Consider the following 20702-nt stretch of genomic DNA (forward strand, 5'->3'; position numbering starts at 1 on the left):
GATGTATAAACGTGAAGCCAGTGGCGGGTTGCGGAAGAAGATTGAGCGAGAAGGATTTTGGCCGATTCTGCTAATTTTCTCATCGAGAAACATTTGATCTCCATACAGTTTCCTGTTTCCTAAACTAAAATCTGTAAGAAACAGTGTGGGCTGCGTTTTGTAGACTTTGCCAAAGTTTCTTAAAATGGTGTTGTTTAGAAGGAGTCCATGCGCGAATTGAGTTATTGCACACTCGCACTCATAGCGGGCGTTCCCTAACGGAAATTATGCATAAACGTGCTAAAACGCACCAATAGGATCTTACTAGTTCGTGCTTGGCTCTGCCCACCTCCTTGCTTGCTCTGCCCACAATGATTAATTTACTCCCATTGGAAAATACAGGCTCTGGTCTATCCTGGCTGCATGTTTTGGTTTTTGCCGAAACACTATACAGCTGATTCAAATAATATAAGCTTGAGGATGAGTTGGGGGGGGGGAGGGCCAAACAAAAGTTTCAATTTTAAGTTTATTCACCACGTGTACATGATACAACAGCTGTAAAACAGTACAGTGAAATTCTTACCTTAAAATTTGTAGGGAAGTTGGTCAGGGAGGATGGGAGGCGTAATCCGTGACAGTCTAGCAATCCAAAGGTTGCATGTTCGGGTCAAGTTAAGGACAACTGTAGAATTTTAGCTAACCCTTATTCTACATTTAACCCAATTCCCCTAACCTGCTACATAATTTCACCTAACCTTTGTCGTTTTAGTTCACCTAACCTTTGTTGTTTTAGTTCTAACCTTTGTCGTTAGTTCCCCACTGTTAGCAGTTGATGTTACTCTTCAATAACACAGACCCCAAAGCAAATCAGGGGGAGGAAAATAGGTTTATTCGAAGAGGACAAATCATGTGGGGAGGTAGATGTTCATTCTCCCCTGTCCTCAGTGATTCTCTCCTCAGAGCAAAGGGACAGGTATGTCGTTTTATAACCCAGCCCTAGCCTGTGGTTGACCAATTGGAATTCCTTGCAATAAAACTGGGCCAATGGCCATATAACCAGTATCCTATTTCAGGCTCAATATATAGACTTATTCCTCCCATGTCTCTGACCCATTGATCATTAATCCTCTACTACAGAAAAAACACTATTTCCATGAATTGCTCGTACTCTATTGACTTTTAGTCCTCTTGACCTTTAGTCCTCTATTAACCTCTCATCCTCCGCGTTGTGTATTTATCTTCAAAATGTTCTCCCCCCTAGACCATTTAAAAAATAAATATACTTTAAATGTATTTTTAGAAAACATGAAAAAATAGACAGTATAAAAAACATTAGCTGTAAGCATAAAGTCATTCACATGAAACACCTTGCATTTCTATAAAACACAAAGGGCATATTTTACATGCTGTTACAATAAGAAATAGATTTCAAACAAAGTTATAGAAACAAGTATTAACAGGTGTCATGATTCCTACCACATCCTGTATTAGGAGGAAACTCACAAAAAAATACTTGTCTACAAGACAATAATATTCAATCGTCCTATTGGCAAGGGAATCATTCACCAAGTCCTTTAAAAGTGACCAGCTCTTCCACACTGGTATCAGTCCCACATAGATAACTATTAGAAATTATATTCAGACAGTCTGCCGGTAGTGAGGATTTTCTTCTTCCGTTCCGCCAGTTGATAAGGACGTCTCTAATGAACACTTCACCGGTGATCTTGTATCATTTCAAGTACAGTCCTTGGATCAAGGAATATTGCTTCAGATGGTAGATTCTCATAACCTGTAATGAAGGAAACAAAAAGGTGAAAGTAACATGTCCTGGTTTGAAGAGAAATGGATATTTTACATAGATTTCCCAAAGTAAGCATGTCCCGATTTTCAGGAAAAAGTTGGACATTTCGCCTAGATATCCCTAATATGATGACTGTGGTGTACAACATAGAAGCTTATCAGGTTCTGATCATCTTACTATGCGTCTTCACCTGAGATTGGTCCCCAATTGCTAATCAATCAGTTCTTTATTCTCCAGGCTCCGCTTTGTCATCAAAATGGACAACCTTGCAATGAGTGACATGTATCCATTGTGATTTTCCCTGGACTTTTACTGCTGACCTCGTTATGAGTAAAACTTGATAAGGACCTTCCCATTTTCACCCTAATGTATCTATTACATATTTGTTTACCATCACCCACTGTCCTGGTACTACGTCATGCCCCCCCTCGGGACTTATTCCCCACGCCTCTTTTACTTGTCTGTCTGCTTCCCCTACCACATTAGAGAGTTGTATGCAATAGTTAAGCATTGTGTCACTCATAAAGTGAATGTCTGCTTTTGTCAAATTTAACGTGTCTGTCACTATCACATTGTCCATTGTAGTACCTGCCCAGCCTGCCTTCCTCACACTACCCCCCCCCCCCCCCCCCCCCCCCCCCCCCTCCGCAATGCTTGAACCTTCTGTGCATAAGATAAACTCAGGGTTTTCCAACAGATGACTCTTAATAAACCCATCAGAGAGCAGATCCAAAACCGACTCACAACAGTCGTGTTCAAGTAATGTGGTATCTGGAGGAAGCATCAGAGTAGCTGGATCACATGGTGTCTATGGTCTAATTTGCCTGTAGATCCCTGCAGCTGAACTGTAGATCCCTGCAGTTGTCACCTTTCCTTCAGAAATGTTCAGCGGAGAGTCAAGTTGCATAATAACATCAAGGCCTAAATTAGGTTGTTCAAATGAGCCTATCCACACCCCTGCATCAATCTTCATTGGTCCAATAGAAATTGATAATGTGGTTTGGTCTGTTTCATATCTGTCCCCCCCCCACTCCAGTTGCTCTAATCTTTTTGCCCGTGTACTGAGGACATATGTTTTGTATAGGATATGGGCAATACAGTGACTTCAGCACCCGTATCTACTGCAAAGTTGTTAACCATAATGTTCAAATGTATTCCATCCGATTTCATATGTACACCAGCTGAGATGGGACGTAAGAGTGGGTCTATTAGTTTACCTCTACAGCATCCAGCAAACTCTGCTGCTGAGCCGGAGAAAGCTTCTTCAATTTCTACATCAGCATTGTGTCGTTGGGACTGTTGTCTTGATTCCATTCTCCCTTAGACGGACCCTGCTTCTCCTGGTCATTCCTCATAAGAACACGTTTTCTCTTCCGACATTCTCGTTGCCAGTGACCAGAAATCCCGCAATCATGACATACAGCAGGTTTCTCTTCTGCTGAACGAATAATGTTGTTGGTTTCACTCGGAACCTGCGCAACTCTGATAACAGACGGTTTATTATGTTGATTGATGTCCCTGTCCAGTAGTGACAACCTGTCGATGATGTCGCCATAGTTTTTTTCTCTCCCAGTCATTAGTTGTGGAAACAAAAGTTTTCGCAAATCATCATGTATGGATTGCATCAGCTGATGAGTGATTGCCCCATTTTTGGAGGAATTGAGTGCATCTTCATCTTCCATGTCAGTTAACCCACTGTGTCTGACAATTTTTGCTCTAAACCTTTCTTCAAATTCAACAAGCGGTTCTTTCGGTTTTTGAACACATTTGGTTATCTCTCCCCAATTGGTGGTTGCATTGGTCAGACCCTTAAGGAAAACATGTCTGGCTCTCCATCCATCAGCCACATCTTGCTCTTCACCACCCACAGCTCTATAAACCTTTTCTCCAAGTACACCATGTTCATGGTTGTTCAAAAAATATATATAGGGGGGTGCCGGTACAGAGTCAATGTGCGGGAGGCACTGGTTAGTTGAGGTAGTATGTACATGTAGGTAGAGTTATTAAAGTGACTATGCATAGATGACAACAGAGAGTGGCAGTGGTGTGGAGGGGGGGGGGGTGCAAATAGTCTGGGTAGCCATTTGACTAGATGTTCAGGAGTCTTATGGCTGTTTAGAAACCACTTGGACCTAGACTTGGCGCTCCGGTACCGCTTGCCGTGCGGAAGCAGAGAGAACAGTCTATGACTAGGGTGGCTGGAGTCTTTGACAATTTTTTGGCCTTCCTCTGACACCGCCTGGTATAGAGGTTCTGGATGGCAGGAAGCTTGGCCCCAGTGATGTACTGGGCCGGTCGCACTACCGTTTATAGTGCCTTGCGGTCAGAGGCCGAGCAGTTGCCATGCCAGGCAGTGATGCAACCAGTCAGGATGCCCCCGATGGTGCAGCTGTAGAACCTTTTGAGGATCTGAGGACCTATGCCAAATCTTTTCAGTCTCCTGAGGGGGAATAGGTTTTGTTGTGCCCGCTTCACGACTGTCTTGCTGTGCTTGGACCATGTTAGTTTATTGGTGATGTGGACACCAAGGAACTTGAAACTCTCAACCTGCTAAACTGCAGCCCCATCGATGAGAATGGGGGCGTGCCGGGTCCTCTTTTTCCTGTAGTCCACAATCATCTCCTTTGTCTTGATCACGTTGAGGGATAGGTTGTTGTCCTGGCACCACACTGCCAGGTCTCTGACCTCCTCCCTATAGGCTGTCTCGCTGTTGTCAGTGATCGGGCCTACCACTGTTGTGTCATCAGCAAATTTAATGATGATGGTGTTGTAGTCGTGCCTGGCCGTGCAGTCATGAGTGAACAGGGAGTACAGGAGGGGACTGAGCACGCACCCCTGAGGGGCCCCCGTGTTGAGGATCAGCGTGGCGGGTGTGTTGTTACCTACCCTTGCCACCTGTGGGCGGCCCGTCAAGAAGTCCAGGATCCAGTTGCAGAGGAAGGTGTTTAGTCCCAGGGTCCTCAGCTTATTGATGAGCTGAATAGCATTTTCACATAGGTGTTCCTTCTGTCCAGGCTGGAAAGGTTGTGTGGAGTGCAATAGAGACTGCATCATCTATGGATTTGTTGGGGCGTTATGCAAATTGGAGTGGGTTTAGGGTTTCTGGGATGATGGTGTTGATGTGAGCCATGACCAGCCTTTCAGATCACTTCATGGCTACAGACGTGAGTGCTACGGGTCGGTAGTCATTTAGGAAGGTTACCTTAGTGTTCTTGGGCACAGGCACTATGGTGGTCTGCTTAAAACATGTTGGTATTACAGACTCGGACAGGGAGAGGTTGAAAATGTCAGTGAAGACACTTGCTAGTTGGTCCGCGCATGCTCGCAGTACACGTCCTGGTAATCCGCTTCTTGAAAGCGGCAGCTCTAGCCTTTAGCTCAGTGCGGATGCTGCCTGTAATCCATGGCTTCTGGTTGGGCTATGTACGTACAGTCACCGTGGGGACGACACCATCGATGCACTTATTGATGAAGCCAATGACAGATGTGGTGTACTCCTCAATGCCATTGGATGATTCCCAGAACATATTCCAGTCTGCTTGCAAAACAGTCCTGTAGTTTAGCATCTGCTTCGTCTGACCACTTTTTTATTGATCTAGTCCCTAGTGCTTCCTGCTTTGATTTTTGCTTGTAAGCAGGAATCAGGAGGATGGAATTATGGTCATATTTGCCAAATGGAGGGCGAGGGAGAGCTTTGTACGCGTCTCTGTGTGTGGAGTATAGGTGGTCCAGAGTTCTTTTCCTCTGGGTGCACATTTAACATGCTGATAGAAATTTGGTAAAACTGATTTAAGTTCCCCTGCATGAAAGTCCCCGGCTACTATGAGCGCCGCCTCTGGGTGAGTGTTTTCTTATGGCGGAATATAGCTCATTCAATGCTATCTTAGTGCCAACCTCTGGCTGAGGTGGTCTGTAAAACAGCCACGAAGAATACAGATGAGAGCTCTCTCTGTAGGTAGTGTGGTCAACAGCTTATCATTATATACTCAACCTCAGGAGAGCAATGGCTCGAGACCTCCTTAGATATAGTGCACCAGCTGTTATTTACAAAAATACATAGTCTGCCGTCCCTCGTCTTACCAGACGCCGCAGTTCTATCCTGCCGGTACATTGTATAACCAGCCAGCTGTATGTTGATATTGTCGTCGTTCAGCCACGACTCCGTGATGCATAAGATTTTGCCGTTTTGAATGTCCCGTTGGTAGTTTAATCTTCTCCGTAACTCGTCAATTTTATTGTCCAAAGATTGCACATTTGCTTGCAGAATTGAGGGAAGTGTTTTTTTTTTTTTATTGCCTTCGAATTCTCAGAAGGCAGCCCGCTTTCCGGCCTCTCCACAATCACCTGACCTCAACCCAATTGAGATGATTTGGGATGAGTTGGACCGCAGAGTGAAGGAAAAGCAGCCAACAAGTGCTCAGCATATGTGGGAACTCCTTCAAGACTGTTGGAAAAGCATTCCGGGTGAAGCTGGTTGAGAGAATGCCACGAGTGTGCAAAGCTGTCATGAAGGCAAAGGGTGGCTACTTTGAAGAATCTCAAATATATTTTGATTTGTTTAACACTTTTTTGGTTAATACATGATTCCATATGTGTTATTTCATAGTTTTGATGTGTTCAATATTATTCTACAATGTAGAAAATAGTAAAAAAAAAAATAAGAAAAACCCCTTGAATGAGTAGGTGTGTCCAAACTTTTGACTGGTCCTGTATGTGTGCATGCCATTTATAAATACATTAAGGGCAGCAAATAATTTGGAAGGCACATGGTTTCCATTTGCAATGTGTTGCACTTCTGTTTATGGGGTTACTTATCAACACACAGTCTGACAATGTTGACCATGTCAGTATGACCAAGCAGATTCCCTTTCAAAGTAGGTGGCCACTATACTTGTTTCATCGTTTGAGCTTGTGGTCTTCAATTCTAAGATACAAACATATCTCGAGTACACATGCTGACAGTGGAATCTTTGTGTGTGATGAACAAAAGCCAAAGGTCTACTATACTTTATTGTCTTAGTATGAAGAACATCCTAAAAAGACGGGGAGATGTGGCTTTCTTGGCCACAGTTGGCATCGTTGATTACCATAAGGTGAAACAAAAAGATGTCTGGGAAGGCCATTGTGTGGGTTTCTCAACAACAAATCACTGACACTTCCTCCGTCTGTGGAGCAGCTGTGTTATCCCGCCCCTCCACGGCTCTTCTTCTCTGGTTCCCAGGCTGACCCTCAGAGGTCTTGAAATGGACTATATGCATACGTCAATTTATTTAGGTCAAAACATTTACACAGGTTGACAAATATACAGCTGTTTAACATTTGGTTTTCTATCTGATTGAGTAAAAAGACTAGACACGGATCAACATATTAATGCAGGCCTATGTCCCCGAAGAGAGTTTGCACGGAGGTTGTCCTTTAGGCACCATACATATCAGGTTGATGGGGTGGGCAGATGTAGGAGGAGCAAACACGTCACAATCATGGCAGTTCCTTAAGAAGGATGGTTCTCATCATTGACTAGAGCCTATGCTATGAGAATGCATGTACAATATTGACGGCATTCAAGCTAAGATAAATACATATAGCTCAAACTGCAGAAAAAAACACAAACTCTTTCAGAAACGGATCTCCATAACAACAGCGGTTAAGACTGTAATACCTGCATGGTCTGATTAGTGACAGAACAGTGAATACCGGTAAATTCATGTCTCTGTTGTCACTAAACAGAAGGCATTGCTTCATTTCTCATTTACTGCTATTGTGGGCTCAATGCATGTCATGATAAGGGGTTTGAACAATGATGGTGTGAGCCATGTGAACAGCCAGAACTCTATGTATGAAACAGACTAGTCAAACGGACATCAATCACTAAAGTTATTCAACCCACTGGGCACAGACGTCCATTCAACGTCTATTCCACGTTGGTGCAACATCATTTCCTTGAAATGACATGGAAACAACATTGAAATGACGTGGAAACAACGTTGATTCTACCAATGTGCGCCCAGTGGGAAGTGCTTTATTAATGGTGCTTATTGTGGGGTGGTGGGGTAAGTGGTGAAGAAGGGAACTGTGTGGAGTGGACGCACAGCTTATTTGAGTTGCTCGTCGGGGGCAGGGATCTTCTCCAGGCTGGGCTCCATGCCCCAGATCTCCCGGGCGTACTGGGAAATGGTGCGGTCGCTGGAGAATTTACCACAGCCTGCAATGTTATGGATCACCATCTTGGTCCATTCCTTGGGTTTCTGTTTTTTAGAGAGAAGGACAGACAGGACGGAAGGAACGATAATGAGGAGATGAATGATAAGGTATGGACGGATACCTGAATCAGGCAGCCTATGTTGTTTAACCATAACACTGACCTTGTACAGTTCGTTGACCTTATCCTGACATTTGATGTAGGCTTCGTAGTCAGCAAACACCTTGAACCTGTGCATAAAACATTAGATAAGAATACATTGAAGAAAATACTTGCGAGTGTGTGCGTGCGTGTGTGTGTGTGCGTGTGTGCGTGTGATTACCTGTCGTGGTGCATCAGCAGGTCCACAAGTTCCTTGAAGAGGTCTGGCTGCTTATGGCTGAAGAAGCCGCCAGCGATCTGGTCCATGGCCTGTTTCAGCTCGGGAATACGGTTGTAGTACTCAGAGGCGTGGTACCTGTGCAAGACAAAGGCCAGTGTTTAAAGCCCGCTGTTCTGATTGACGCGCTCTCCAGGAAAAACATACAGTATGTTGAGTTTGATATTTCTTAAACAAGGGAGACCAAACAGTATCTACAGCTTGCCACTTGTGTATCGGACTATGGCAGAGCCTGTCCCCTCTCTGTATCCCCCTCCTCCCCAGCACTCCCATTCCCGTGGATCAGTTTCTCTTTCCCGCCCTGTCCCTACCCTAACCCGCTGTCTCTTCTCCCTCCCTGTCCCCATGTCCATGTCTTCCCGCTCACCCTTTGCCGGCGTCCATTGCGTCCACATCCTCCACTCTCATGCCGAAGATGAAGAGGTTCTTCTCTCCGGCCTCCTCGGCCATCTCCACGTTGGCTCCGTCCATGGTGCCGATGGTCAGAGCGCCGTTCAGCATGAACTTCATGTTGCCAGTGCCAGAGGCCTCTGTGCCAGCTGTAGAGATCTGCTCAGACAGGTCAGCAGAGGGGATGGCTGGGAGGGGACAAGGAGTGTGAGGGAAATGATAAGCATGGGCAAAAACAGAAAGAGAGGGAAGAGAGAAAAGGAAAGATGGATGGAGGGATACAGTACAAGAGGAGAGCATTGTAGATTGAGGACGAGGGCAAACTACACATTATACCAGACGTTACGTCTAGTCAGACGTTACAACAACAGAGACCCATGGGGTTTTGGGTTAGTCGGTCACCTTTCTCAGCCAGGGTGACTCTGTAGTTCTCCAAGAAGATGATTTTGAGGCGGTCGCCAATCACGGGGTCGTGGTTGACAACCTCACCAATAGCTGTGATGAGACGGATGATCATCTTGGCTGTGTGGTATCCTGGGGCAGCCTGGGAGATGGGGGAGAGGGTGTTGCATAATGAGTTGTGGATGTAAGTTATTGTTCTATATTTACTTCCCGTAACTACATGCTGTTACTGTGAAGGCTGAGGGGCGCCAAACATACCTTTCCTCCGACCATGATGGTTCTTGGGGTCCAGTGCTTGTTTGGCTCCTTCTTGATACCTGAGAAAGAGACAGAGGGGTGTATAGTATTACAGAGAAGGAGAAGCACAGAGCGAGAGAGAGAGAGAGGTAGAAGCACAGAGAGAGAGAGAGAGAGAGAGAGAGAGAGAGAGAGAGAAGCACACAGAGAGAGAGAGAGAGAGAGAGAGAGAGAGAGAGAGAGAGAGAGAGAGAGAGAGAGAGAGAGAGAGAGAGAGAGAGAGAGAGAGAGAGAAGCACAGAGAGAGAGAGAGAGAGAGAGAGAGAGGTAGAAGCACAGAGAGAGAGAGAGAGAGAGAGAGAGAGAGAGAGAGGTAGAAGCACAGAGAGAGAGAGAGAGAGAGAGAGAGAGAGAGAGAGAGAGAGAGAGAGAGAGAGAGAGAGAGAGAGAGAGAGAGAGAGAGAGAGAGGTAGAAGCACAGAGAGAGAGAGAGAGAGAGGTAGAAGCACAGAGAGAGAGAGAGAGAGAGGTAGAAGCACAGAGAGAGAGAGAGAGAGAGGTAGAAGCACAGAGAGAGAGAGAGAGAGAGGTAGAAGCACAGAGAGAGAGAGAGAGAGAGGTAGAAGCACAGAGAGAGAGAGAGAGGTAGAAGCACAGAGAGAGAGAGAGAGGTAGAAGCACAGAGAGAGAGAGGTAGAAGCACAGAGAGAGAGAGAGAGGTAGAAGCACACAGAGAGAGAGGTAGAAGCACACAGAGAGAGAGAGGTAGAAGCACACAGAGAGAGAGAGGTAGAAGCACACAGAGAGAGAGAGGTAGAAGCACACAGAGAGAGAGAGGTAGAAGCACACAGAGAGAGAGAGGTAGAAGCACACAGAGAGAGAGAGGTAGAAGCACACAGAGAGAGAGAGGTAGAAGCACACAGAGAGAGAGAGGTAGAAGCACAGAGAGAGAGGTAGAAGCACAGAGAGAGAGGTAGAAGCACAGAGAGAGAGGTAGAAGCACAGAGAGAGAGGTAGAAGCACAGAGAGAGAGGTAGAAGCACAGAGAGAGAGGTAGAAGCACAGAGAGAGGGGTAGAAGCACAGAGAGAGGGGTAGAAGCACAGAGAGAGGGGTAGAAGCACAGAGAGAGGGGTAGAAGCACAGAGAGAGGGGTAGAAGCACAGAGAGAGAGGGAGAGAGAGAGAGAGGTAGAAGCACAGAGAGAGGGAGAGAGAGAGAAGGAGAAGCACAGAGAGAGAGAAGGAGAAGCACAGAGAGAGAGAGGTAGAAGCACAGAGAGAGAGGTAGAAGCACAGAGAGAGAGGTAGAAGCACAGAGAGAGAGGTAGAAGCACAGAGAGAGAGGGAGAGAGAGAGAGGTAGAAGCACAGAGAGAGAGGGAGAGAGAGAGAGAGAGGTAGAAGCACAGAGAGAGAGGGAGAGAGAGAGAGAGAGAGGTAGAAGCACAGAGAGAGAGAGAGGGAGAGAGAGAGAGAGCGCCAGGGAAGTACTAACGGTTGTAGTAGGTGATCATGTGCAGACAGTTGAGCAGCTGTCTCTTGTACTCGTGGATTCTTTTGACTTGGAAGTCAAACATGGACTGGGGGTTGATCTTGACCTTGTAGTGCTCCTCCAGGTGCACAGCGAACTTCAGCTTGTTCTCCTACATTAGGGAGGATATGATGGGGGCGTGAAGTAGGCACATAACTTGTCAAATTACTTACAGTACTACCCACAGGTGGCTGATGGCACTTTAACTGGGAAGGACGGGCCCATAGTAATGGCTGGAACAGAATTAATGGAATGATAGCAAACATATCAAATACATGGTTTCTATGTGTTTGATATCATTCCATTCACTCCATTCCAGCCATTATTATGAGCCGTCCTTCCCTCACCAGCCTCCTGTGACGTACTACAGTATCTTGGTAAACGACGTGTCGGTGACTTCGTGAGACTCACCTGCTTGACTTTGGCGATGTCACGGATGAAAGCATCATCATCAATGAACTTTAACAGTTTCTTCAGCTGGTCAAGGTCACGGACAAACTCCTCTCCAATTCTCTGACAAAAGAGATGACATGAGAAATGTTAGCGTGCAAGTATCAGGTTACTGGCGCTCTCATCATGAACAGAAACATCTATTTTGCAACACTGATATTATAAACATACGGTCAAAATGATTTCAAATGTATGGCTACATCCAATGCAAAAGTCGTACTACTTTCGAACTGTTTTTGCAACAGTTCCCCTACCTCTGCGATGACCTCAGCCAAGCCGGGGTTGCACATAACCAGCCAGCGACGGGGGGTGATGCCATTGGTCTTGTTCTGGAACTTGTGTGGGTCCAACTCATAAAAGTCCTTGAACCTGCACACAGAACACGCAGTAGCCCAAAATATATCAAATTAGTTTGCTTCAGCTCTTCAAACGAATCCTTTGAAAATGTGCATTGAATGACTAATCCATCAATTGACACCTGATGCGTCTGTGTTACTTTGAAATATTCGGATTTAAATGTGTATTTAGCTACTTATTGAGGGGGGAAAAAACGGCTTATGACCGTGATAGGTGGTTGTCTCTCTTAACTACCTAAAGCTGAAGGCCCTAACTGTAAGTCACGCTGGACAAGAGCGTCTGCCAAATGTGTAACACGTAATGTAGCCTAAATGTGATGCGTATGCGTTTTGTGTAGGACACGTACAGCGTGGCAATGAGGATCTCCGAGTGGATGCGGGCTACGCCGTTGACAGCATGGGATCCAACGATACACAGATGAGCCATGTTGACTTTCTTGCATCCGCCCTCCTCAATCAGGGACATGCGGCGCAGACGGTCGTGGTCGCCAGGGAACTTAGAGGCAACATACTGGAGGGCGGATTTCAATCAAGTTTAGCCTCTAATAACATGTTGTGGTACAATAGCTCCAGTTAGACAAAGCGTAAGGAGCGCTGATCTGTAATAACACTTCCTATGCGGCACCTTTAGTCTTGCTGCCACCTGCCGCACGTACATACCTGCAGGAAGCGCCGATTGATCTCGAAGATGATCTCCAGGTGACGGGGCAGCAGGTGCTGGAACAGGTCAATGGGCCAGCGCTCCAGGGCCTCGGGCAGCACGGTGTGGTTTGTGTAGGCACAGGTACGGACACACACATCCCAGGCCTGGAAACACACAAGGACAGAGGTACGATAATACGATGTATTTACCTGGTGGTTCATGATCCTCTCTTGATAGAAGTCGGATAAATGAATGGTAGTCTTAGCTTCACATTTGTGCTAAATATTTATTTGTAGTGTGTGCCAAAGCAGTAGAGAAGGATAGAGGACTACTCTTTTGTAGCTGTCCCATTATGGCGTCTTCTTCTACTACTTCTGAGTTAGTAAACAAACTGAAAGGGTGCATACTGCCACCTGGAATGTGTTGTTTGAACAGGTTTAAAGCCAAGGTTGGCGACTTAATGCCACCTGCAGTTATGGAATGTTTGCTCAAGAGCATCATTCATTGGCTGATCCCTCCTGATGACCCAGATGGAATTATGTGATCCTTCTTTAACCCATAGGAAGTCCCACCAAGTTGAATATTTCAAAATGGTGAAAGTCCTCAATGGCGCTGCCCATGCTAAAACAGGCTTTTGGGCCCTAGTTTTCTATGTATCTCGATGGCCCAAGCCAACACATTCTACTATGCTGGTCTTTGTTGCCCCCTCCTGGTATCATTACTAAAGTACAACTACATATGAAATGGCGTGGGCAGTAATACCGGATGTACTACTGTCCAGGGCAGTAGAGAGCAATAGTAGTTGTGTCTTTTTGTAGACACTAACTCTGCCATGGCTCTTGGCCAAAGTCTGAGGAAATAAATTGAGTTTGAGGTGTTTGGATAAACGCTGAAAATAAGGTCTGTGGTAAACACAGGCTTAGGAGATCTGATAGGTTTTGTTCCATGACATCATCTTCATCAGCTAATGTCACTTTTTATGAATTTTGAAGCATTTTTGTAATACATTTTAAAAATCACAGACTTCATAATTCATTAAAGTCTGGCTAACTGACTGATATCTCATAGAACATACAGTATAAGTTCTCATAAGCTTGTGTTAAACACAGAAAATAAGATTTAAGGTTATCCCAAAACGGTATTCTTTCCCCATTCATTTGCCCCATAGGGATGACTTAAAGAACCAGAGTTAACTCATTTCCGTTTTTTTAGGACTACAAGCTGGCGAGCCCTATGAAAATAATTCAGTCTACCTAGTTTGACACATCAGAACCCAGTCATCTCCTCCACTCACCTTGTCCCAATCCAGCTTCTCCTCATCAACCAGTACCCTCATCAGCTCAGGAATGGCCATGGCAGGGTGAGTGTCATTCAGTTGGATGGCAACCTGGATGTGACAGACATTAAATCACAGTATAACTATACTGATACAGTATAACTTTAGAAAGTACTACCAATATAAATACAGAGATGCACAAGTATGAATACAAAACCATCACATCAGAACAAGACATCAACAAAAATGATACTTAAGCCAGTGACATGAAGACATAAGTGAAATGGAGACAATTAAGTATACGTTTGAATCACCACCAGGGAGTTCTCACTTTGTTGGGCAGCTGGGCGAAGTCTGTGCGGACGATCTCCCTGGAGCCAAACTTGGAGGCCTTGAAACGACGGACGATGTCCTGAAGGGTGGCGGCCACCACAAAGTACTCCTGCTTCAGACGCAGCTCCTTGCCCTCAAAGAACTGGGGAGGAAGACATATAGAGGTGAGCCCAGACTGACCTGTATATCTGTCTGTCGCCGTCTTGAGTGCGTCACAATCAGTGGAGGCTGCTGAGGGGAGGGCGGCTCATAATAACGGTTGGAGCGGAGTACATGGAATGGCGACTATTTGATACCATTCCACTGATTCCGCTCCAGTCATTACCACGAGCCCGTCCTCCCCAATTAAGGTGCCACCAACCTCCTGTGATCACAATACATAAGATTTCAAATTCCAGTCAATGCCAGTTCTTTTTTGAAGAGAAGAAATACAGAGTATAGAGCAGACCTGTTACAATGTATTCTACAGTGTATCTATAATATATTTATACAGTAGAGAGAAATTCAGATTTATTCTTACGTTATCATTGGGGTACAGCACACGGGAAATGTTCTCGCATAAGTTTCTGTCCAACACAGCCTGAATGTACCCACCGACGTTGACTGTTGAGACAAGGAACAATACACCCTCAGGGCAACGGTTCCCAGTAGCCAATTACGTAACACGAGTTACATGAGTAATGTTAGCAATTTGCTGATCTAACAAACTAAAGCACATGAAATGGTGGATTGCAGTCAGTCAAGGCAAAAACATTTATTCAAGCAACGCATACATAGTGCCTTGGCCTCTGTAAGACACTTACAGTCTTTCAGGTTGAAGTCGCATGGGGCCTTTGCAGACCACAGTCTCATGGTGTTGACAATGTTGTTTCTGTAGCCGGGGATAGGGGTGTCGTATGGCAGAGCCAGCACTATCTGTCAACACAATTACAAGAGACGGAGATTAGAGACACCTGCTAACGGAATCCATGTTCATTGATGATTGATTCATTGATGGTTCATTGATGATTTAATGATGGTTTATTGATGATTCAATGATAGTTCAATGATGGTTCATTGTTGGCATCCAGTGCCATATCAACACCTTGTTTTTCATCTCCCTTCTCAAACTCACTCACTCACTCACTCATTTACATTTAAGTCATTTAGCAGACGCTCTTATCCAGAGCGACTTACATTTTTAACTAGGCAAGTCAGTTAAGAACAAACTCTTATTTTTTTCAATGACGGCCTAGGAACAGTGGGTTAACTGCCTTGTTCAGGGGCAGAACGACAGATTTGTACCTTGTCAGCTCGGGGATTTGAACTTGCAACCTTTCGGTTACTAGCCCAACGCTCTAACCACTAGGCTACCCTGCCGCCCCACTCACTCACTCACTCACTCACTCACTCACTCACTCACTCACTCACTCACTCACTCACTCACTCACTCACTCACTCACTCACTCACTCACTCACTCACTCACTCACTCACTCACTCACTCACTCACTCACTCACTCACTCACTCACTCACTCACTCGTCTTCCTCATATGCACCCTCAATCTCACCCCAAACCCCTGTCCTTTATTCACCTGAGTGTCAACCCATTTCACACCCTCTGGGGTGTGCTCGGTTCTGCCATAGAACTTGACGGGGCGCATGTACTCGGGTCGGGCCTTCTCCCAGGGGTTGCCGTAACGCAGCCAGTCATCAGCCTCCTCAACCTGTCAATCATTTGGTTATATAACAGTCTGTCGGGCACTTTCAGCAAAACAAGTTGTTTCACAGTACTTCCTTCTGTCTTATGGTCTGGAAATGATGGGGAAAAGCCCCCCAAAAGCATTTGAGCGTATGTTACCTGCCATCCTTTGACGATCTTCTGGTTAAAGATGCCAAACTCATAGCGGATACCGTAGCCATACGCAGCCAGACCCAGAGAAGCCATAGAGTCCAGGAAGCATGCTGAGGAAAGGCTTAGGTCAGGGTTACACTGGCCAACTGAACTTATGTTTCTGATCCTGTTATACCACGTATATCATGTTTAGATCCTTCTGGTGATCTAAACGGTCTAAGGCACAAGAATGTCACACTCTCCGTGAGAGAAAGTAGCGAGGCAGCTTACCGGCAAGACGTCCAAGACCACCGTTTCCCAGGCCTGCGTCCTCCTCCATGTCCTCCAGCTCCTCCATGTCCAGACCCAGCTACGGAACAGAGGGGCTCAGGTCAAGCCAAGTTCAAACCACAGATCTGTGGCAATGGCATTCAGTTTAAACAGAGCCGGATTGGTGCCAACAATATGGTTAAATGTTCTTTGGAATCTTGTCCTGGTCACTCTCTTACTGGAGCACAATTGGCGGTTAAAGGCCAAGTGCAGTCAAAAATGTGATTTTGCTGTGTTTTATATATCTTTCCACACGATCAGGTTGGAATAATACTGTGTAGTTGTGAAAAAGATGATGCCCTTTGTGTAAGAGCTGTTTGGAAAGGCCGCCTGAAATGTCAGCCTGTTTTGGTTGGATGGAGTTTTGGCCTGCCTGGTGACAACACCAGGCGGTAAATACATGAATAAACCAATAAGAAAGAGAGTTCCAAAACTCTCTGCCAATAACTCTCTGCCAAGCTCGTTTTCAGTTTTCCCCTGCCCACTCAAACCCCTCCCAGACAGTCCTAGCAAAATTATTGCTTGAAAAATTGCTCTTTTCTCAGAAGCTATTTTTGTTTCTTTTTGACCATTTAAATTGAAAACAATCACGTTAAGGTAATTCATTGTTACCCAGAAATGATTTGATATTGAGATAAAAATGGCTGCATTGGACCTTTTAACATCCACCCACAACTTACAGTCTTTAGTCTAGGCACACTACAAACTCTTCTTCAGTGTATTTCGTTCAGCTAGACCTTTTGACAAATTTGAAAATGAAGTTGTTTGTTACAACGAGGTGCAGTCAGTTTGACTGCCACGGGTTAGCTACAGCAATGAAAATCCCATTTCGCTATGTTGGCCAGAATCCATGACATGATGTATGGATGTGAGCATCCCTCACCTGGTATATGGCCTCATCACAGGCATTCTCCAGCGCCAGGTTCACCATGGTGTTCTGCAGGGTGCGACCCATATAGAACTCCAGCGAGATGTAGTACACACGCTGAGGGCAGGAGAGGAAGGGGAGAGAGAGATGAGAGGGATACCATAGGACAGCTAACAACCACAGAAGAGACAATATTAAAAGTATGACCATCTTATTGATGTACTGCATCTCTAGCCGTACAAGTAATACCCAATTAGTCACAGTCTGTTGCTGAACCCAAATGTTGACACAAGTTTTATGAGTCAGACATAGCAATGTTTCACCGTAGGGGCACCCATTCAAACGTTCAAGGAAATTCCTAGAATACTTCTAGACTTTTTATGTTCTGCCATTAGAAAGGAGCATGTGGAAATCGGACACCTGAGCCTTAGTTTAGCCTTTGAAATGTCACGTTTTCTCTCTTGGTGTTTTACAGGGAGGTCTGACACTCTCGGGCAGAGGAAGAAGAGGTGCAAGAGGCGAGAGAACGGGATAGAGGGCAGGGAGGAGGGGGGGGGGGTGTTACGTAACACTGGCATTTTGGCTTAGGTAAAAATAGGTTCAGCTGGGGTTGTTGTAAAGGTTAGTCTGAGTGTGATACCCATGAATAGTGAAAGAGAGGTCTGAAAACATAACTGTATCAGGGAATTGATACAGTAGTGTAAGTATGTAGAGAGCTAATTTACCAAATGTAATAAATTACTTAAAGGGACATTTCAAAAATTCATCATCTCCAGCACCACCCCAACATCAACATATGTGAAAATGGCAGGCCTCATGGTTGTAACTAATTATGAGTAGGCATTGGATACACTTGTTTCCCTCTAAATGTTTTACTACAAAACGCACCATCTTGTACAAATGTGTGCAAATCGAGCAAATGTGTACGAAACAAATATGACCATCTATCATAAAATTGGGAGTCATTTGGATACATTGGGTTAAAGCTGGGATCCGCATTAGGAGAAATAGCGCCTCTGGCCGCCCATGTGCATTTGTTATTGTTGTTTTATTTGTATTAAACTTCGGAGAGGAGCTCCTACATCAAGGTATGAAACAATCTTTGCATGTACCCTTCACACCAAAAACCAATGATTCTATATAGTGCCAAATAAGGGTTCTTTGACTTATAGCGGAAGCCTTTTTGGTGCCATTATAAAGAACCATGCTCATAAGGTTCTAAATGGAACCTGCATGGTGCTGTAAAGAACCCTTTCCTAAGGTTCTATAAAGAACCATTAAAAAGAGTTCCCTGAGGAGAGAATTGAGAAGTACTTTGTCAATTGTTCTCAATAGACACAAGGCCATACATGAGTCTTTCACAAGACACCGCCACTGGCAATAAACATATAGTCCATGTGACAGTATAACAGATTACATAAACTGGAAAGACACTCACTCACGGTTGCACAAAAAAAATAAACTGAGCGAAAACCATGCCCCAAAAGATTCTAATGAGCCGCCGCACCTACATTTTTGCCCAGTGGGTTAATGTCTCTGTTTTCCCATCCAATAACACATCATATGCAGATTTATTAGATGCATTAGAATGTGCATATACATGGTCGTTTTTGGCATGTAAGGAGAAGAGCTCTCTATGTTCTCATACATTTAGACTCTAACCAGCCTCCTGTTTTTTTCTCAGATTAGGTGTCCTCTTGCCCCCCCTGCTCATATGGGTTTCTATCTTGACCTTTCTTTGAGAGAATAACTTATGACCTTTCAGCGAGGGACACCATAACCACCAGCTGACCTTGGATGAGGTGATAAAATAGAAGGTCAGAGGGCATGTGCTGTACAGGCAGCACTTTCTGATGTAGAGTAAAATTACCCTAGTTGGTATAAACATGGTATTAACACACACAAATACCTATTTTACAAAGATAATATTATATATGATATTTGTGATACACATCTTTTTTTGTGTCAACATTTCTTCCGGCTTTTGATCTTGTTGTACTGACTATGTGTCACTGTCTGTAAGGATTTAGCATAAATAAGATAGATATGGAAGAAGCTGATTCAGAACGAGATAGAAGGCTCCGTCTGATAAAACGAATCAATGAAGACGTGGAAACAAAAGTTGTTCCCCGTTACTTTACATTTGTTGATGTCAATTGGTATCTCTGCTACTCCTACAACTGTAGCTACAGTATATAGGCTCCTGTATTCACTATAGTGTGTGTACAGGAGAGGAGGAGACAGAAGGTCACAGAGAGGTCTAGAATTACAACTCCCGATGGCCGAGGAGCGCTAGGGGCTTGGAAATGTCATGGCGTAACATTACAGTGACATTAGAAGGTGATACCGCTTGCACGCAGCAATGCAACATTTGGCAAAGAGATTTTACCCAGGGACAGGGTCCTTCTGTGGACAGCAGTACTTTGCTGGGGTTGACAAGGGAAAACCTAAAATCAGGCTTCAAATCTGTCATTTTCACTCAGTGTTAAGTCAAGGGTATACATTATGTGTAATATGTATCATATTAAATTGCCATGGAGATCAGACGATGTTTTAAACCCATTTGTCCTAAATTGGCATGGTTATCCTGCCAATACGTCTGGCCACTGGTACAGTTGGCTTCTTACCTGAGCTCGGAGGTACACAATAATATATTCATAAAATATTGTGGGGTATATAAACGCTCCAGAAATCTAAATGATTCAACAACCTCATTTCACTTCCGGAATTGTTTTAATTAAAATATTTACAGATTAGGCAGTAAAGCGTTTGTTACTTTATTTTATGTTACATTTAATTGAAATACGACGTAAGATATGTTTTTGGGGATGCATTTTCAGGATACATGTGAAATATAAAACATTTGTAAAATAATACATAAAATATGTATTTAATACATATAAAATGCGTTTTCAGATGCATTTGAAATACGTTTTGCAATATATGTACAAATGTATTTCAAATGTATGATGTTTTTTTTTTACCTGTATGGGATACCCAGGACCACTACAATATGTTATTTACTTGCTTACAGTATGCCCCATATATTGCCCATTGAATTCTGCATTATTTCGTGAAACCAAATGGAACATTTTTACATTTTATTCCATTTGTTATTTTCATTTCTATATGTTTCTTGACTATTACATTCTATTCTATTTCACACTTTTTTTTAAATTCTGTTCTATGGGTTTTTGTAGGCTACAGGTGATACGAACGTTACAATAGTTTAACTTACTTTTGGATCTTTCTCATAGTAGTACTGCTGGGTTCTGATCCACCTGCCCACCAAGTGGTCGCGCACGGTGTTGGCGAGAGCAAAGTAGTAATCCCGTTTGGATGCCACATTTCTGTCCTTGACCAGCGTAAAATGGAGATGCCTGTTGAAAGCGAGCTTCAGTTCTGCCACGTTTTCCACGCCGGCAAGACCTCTCACAGAGATCTGCTTCTTTCTGTCGTGGTCTGACAACGGTTTTGACATAATGCTACTCTTGTGTCGGCTCTGACACCGGCTCCCTTCTTAAAATAAAAGGACACTTCCACCCAGTTCAGACACTACTACAGAAGACGCCACATGGATGGGTCATGTTCCCCTATTTATAGGAGTGATCATTACTATTGAGAAGAAGGCGGGGCGTACTCAAAATAGAGAGCCAATTACTACTCAGTCCCTATTATTCCATAGGAATACGTGTAGATTAGGCCTGTTTCACATC

General features: G+C 44.4%; 1 protein-coding gene across 1 annotated transcript; it reads right to left on the reverse strand.

The window, feature by feature from the left end:
• Positions 1-6550: 6550 nt before the first annotated feature.
• On the reverse strand, positions 6551-20498 carry LOC120056636 (glycogen phosphorylase, muscle form-like). The gene is made up of 20 exons (XM_039004836.1): positions 20225-20498; positions 17002-17103; positions 16080-16158; positions 15816-15919; positions 15550-15681; positions 14780-14891; positions 14497-14579; positions 13975-14118; positions 13662-13754; positions 12385-12531; positions 12072-12235; positions 11623-11737; positions 11330-11431; positions 10883-11030; positions 9409-9467; positions 9151-9292; positions 8726-8936; positions 8302-8436; positions 8143-8209; positions 6551-8025 (listed from the first exon to the last, which is right to left on the reverse strand). The coding sequence occupies exons 1-20, from the start codon at positions 20465-20467 to the stop codon at positions 7873-7875; spliced, it is 2535 nt and encodes an 844-aa protein (XP_038860764.1). The 5' UTR covers positions 20468-20498; the 3' UTR covers positions 6551-7872.
• Positions 20499-20702: the final 204 nt, after the last annotated feature.

Source organism: Salvelinus namaycush, chromosome 12 (assembly GCF_016432855.1).
Source record: "Salvelinus namaycush isolate Seneca chromosome 12, SaNama_1.0, whole genome shotgun sequence".
In the NCBI taxonomy this organism is placed as follows: Eukaryota; Metazoa; Chordata; class Actinopteri; order Salmoniformes; family Salmonidae; genus Salvelinus; species Salvelinus namaycush.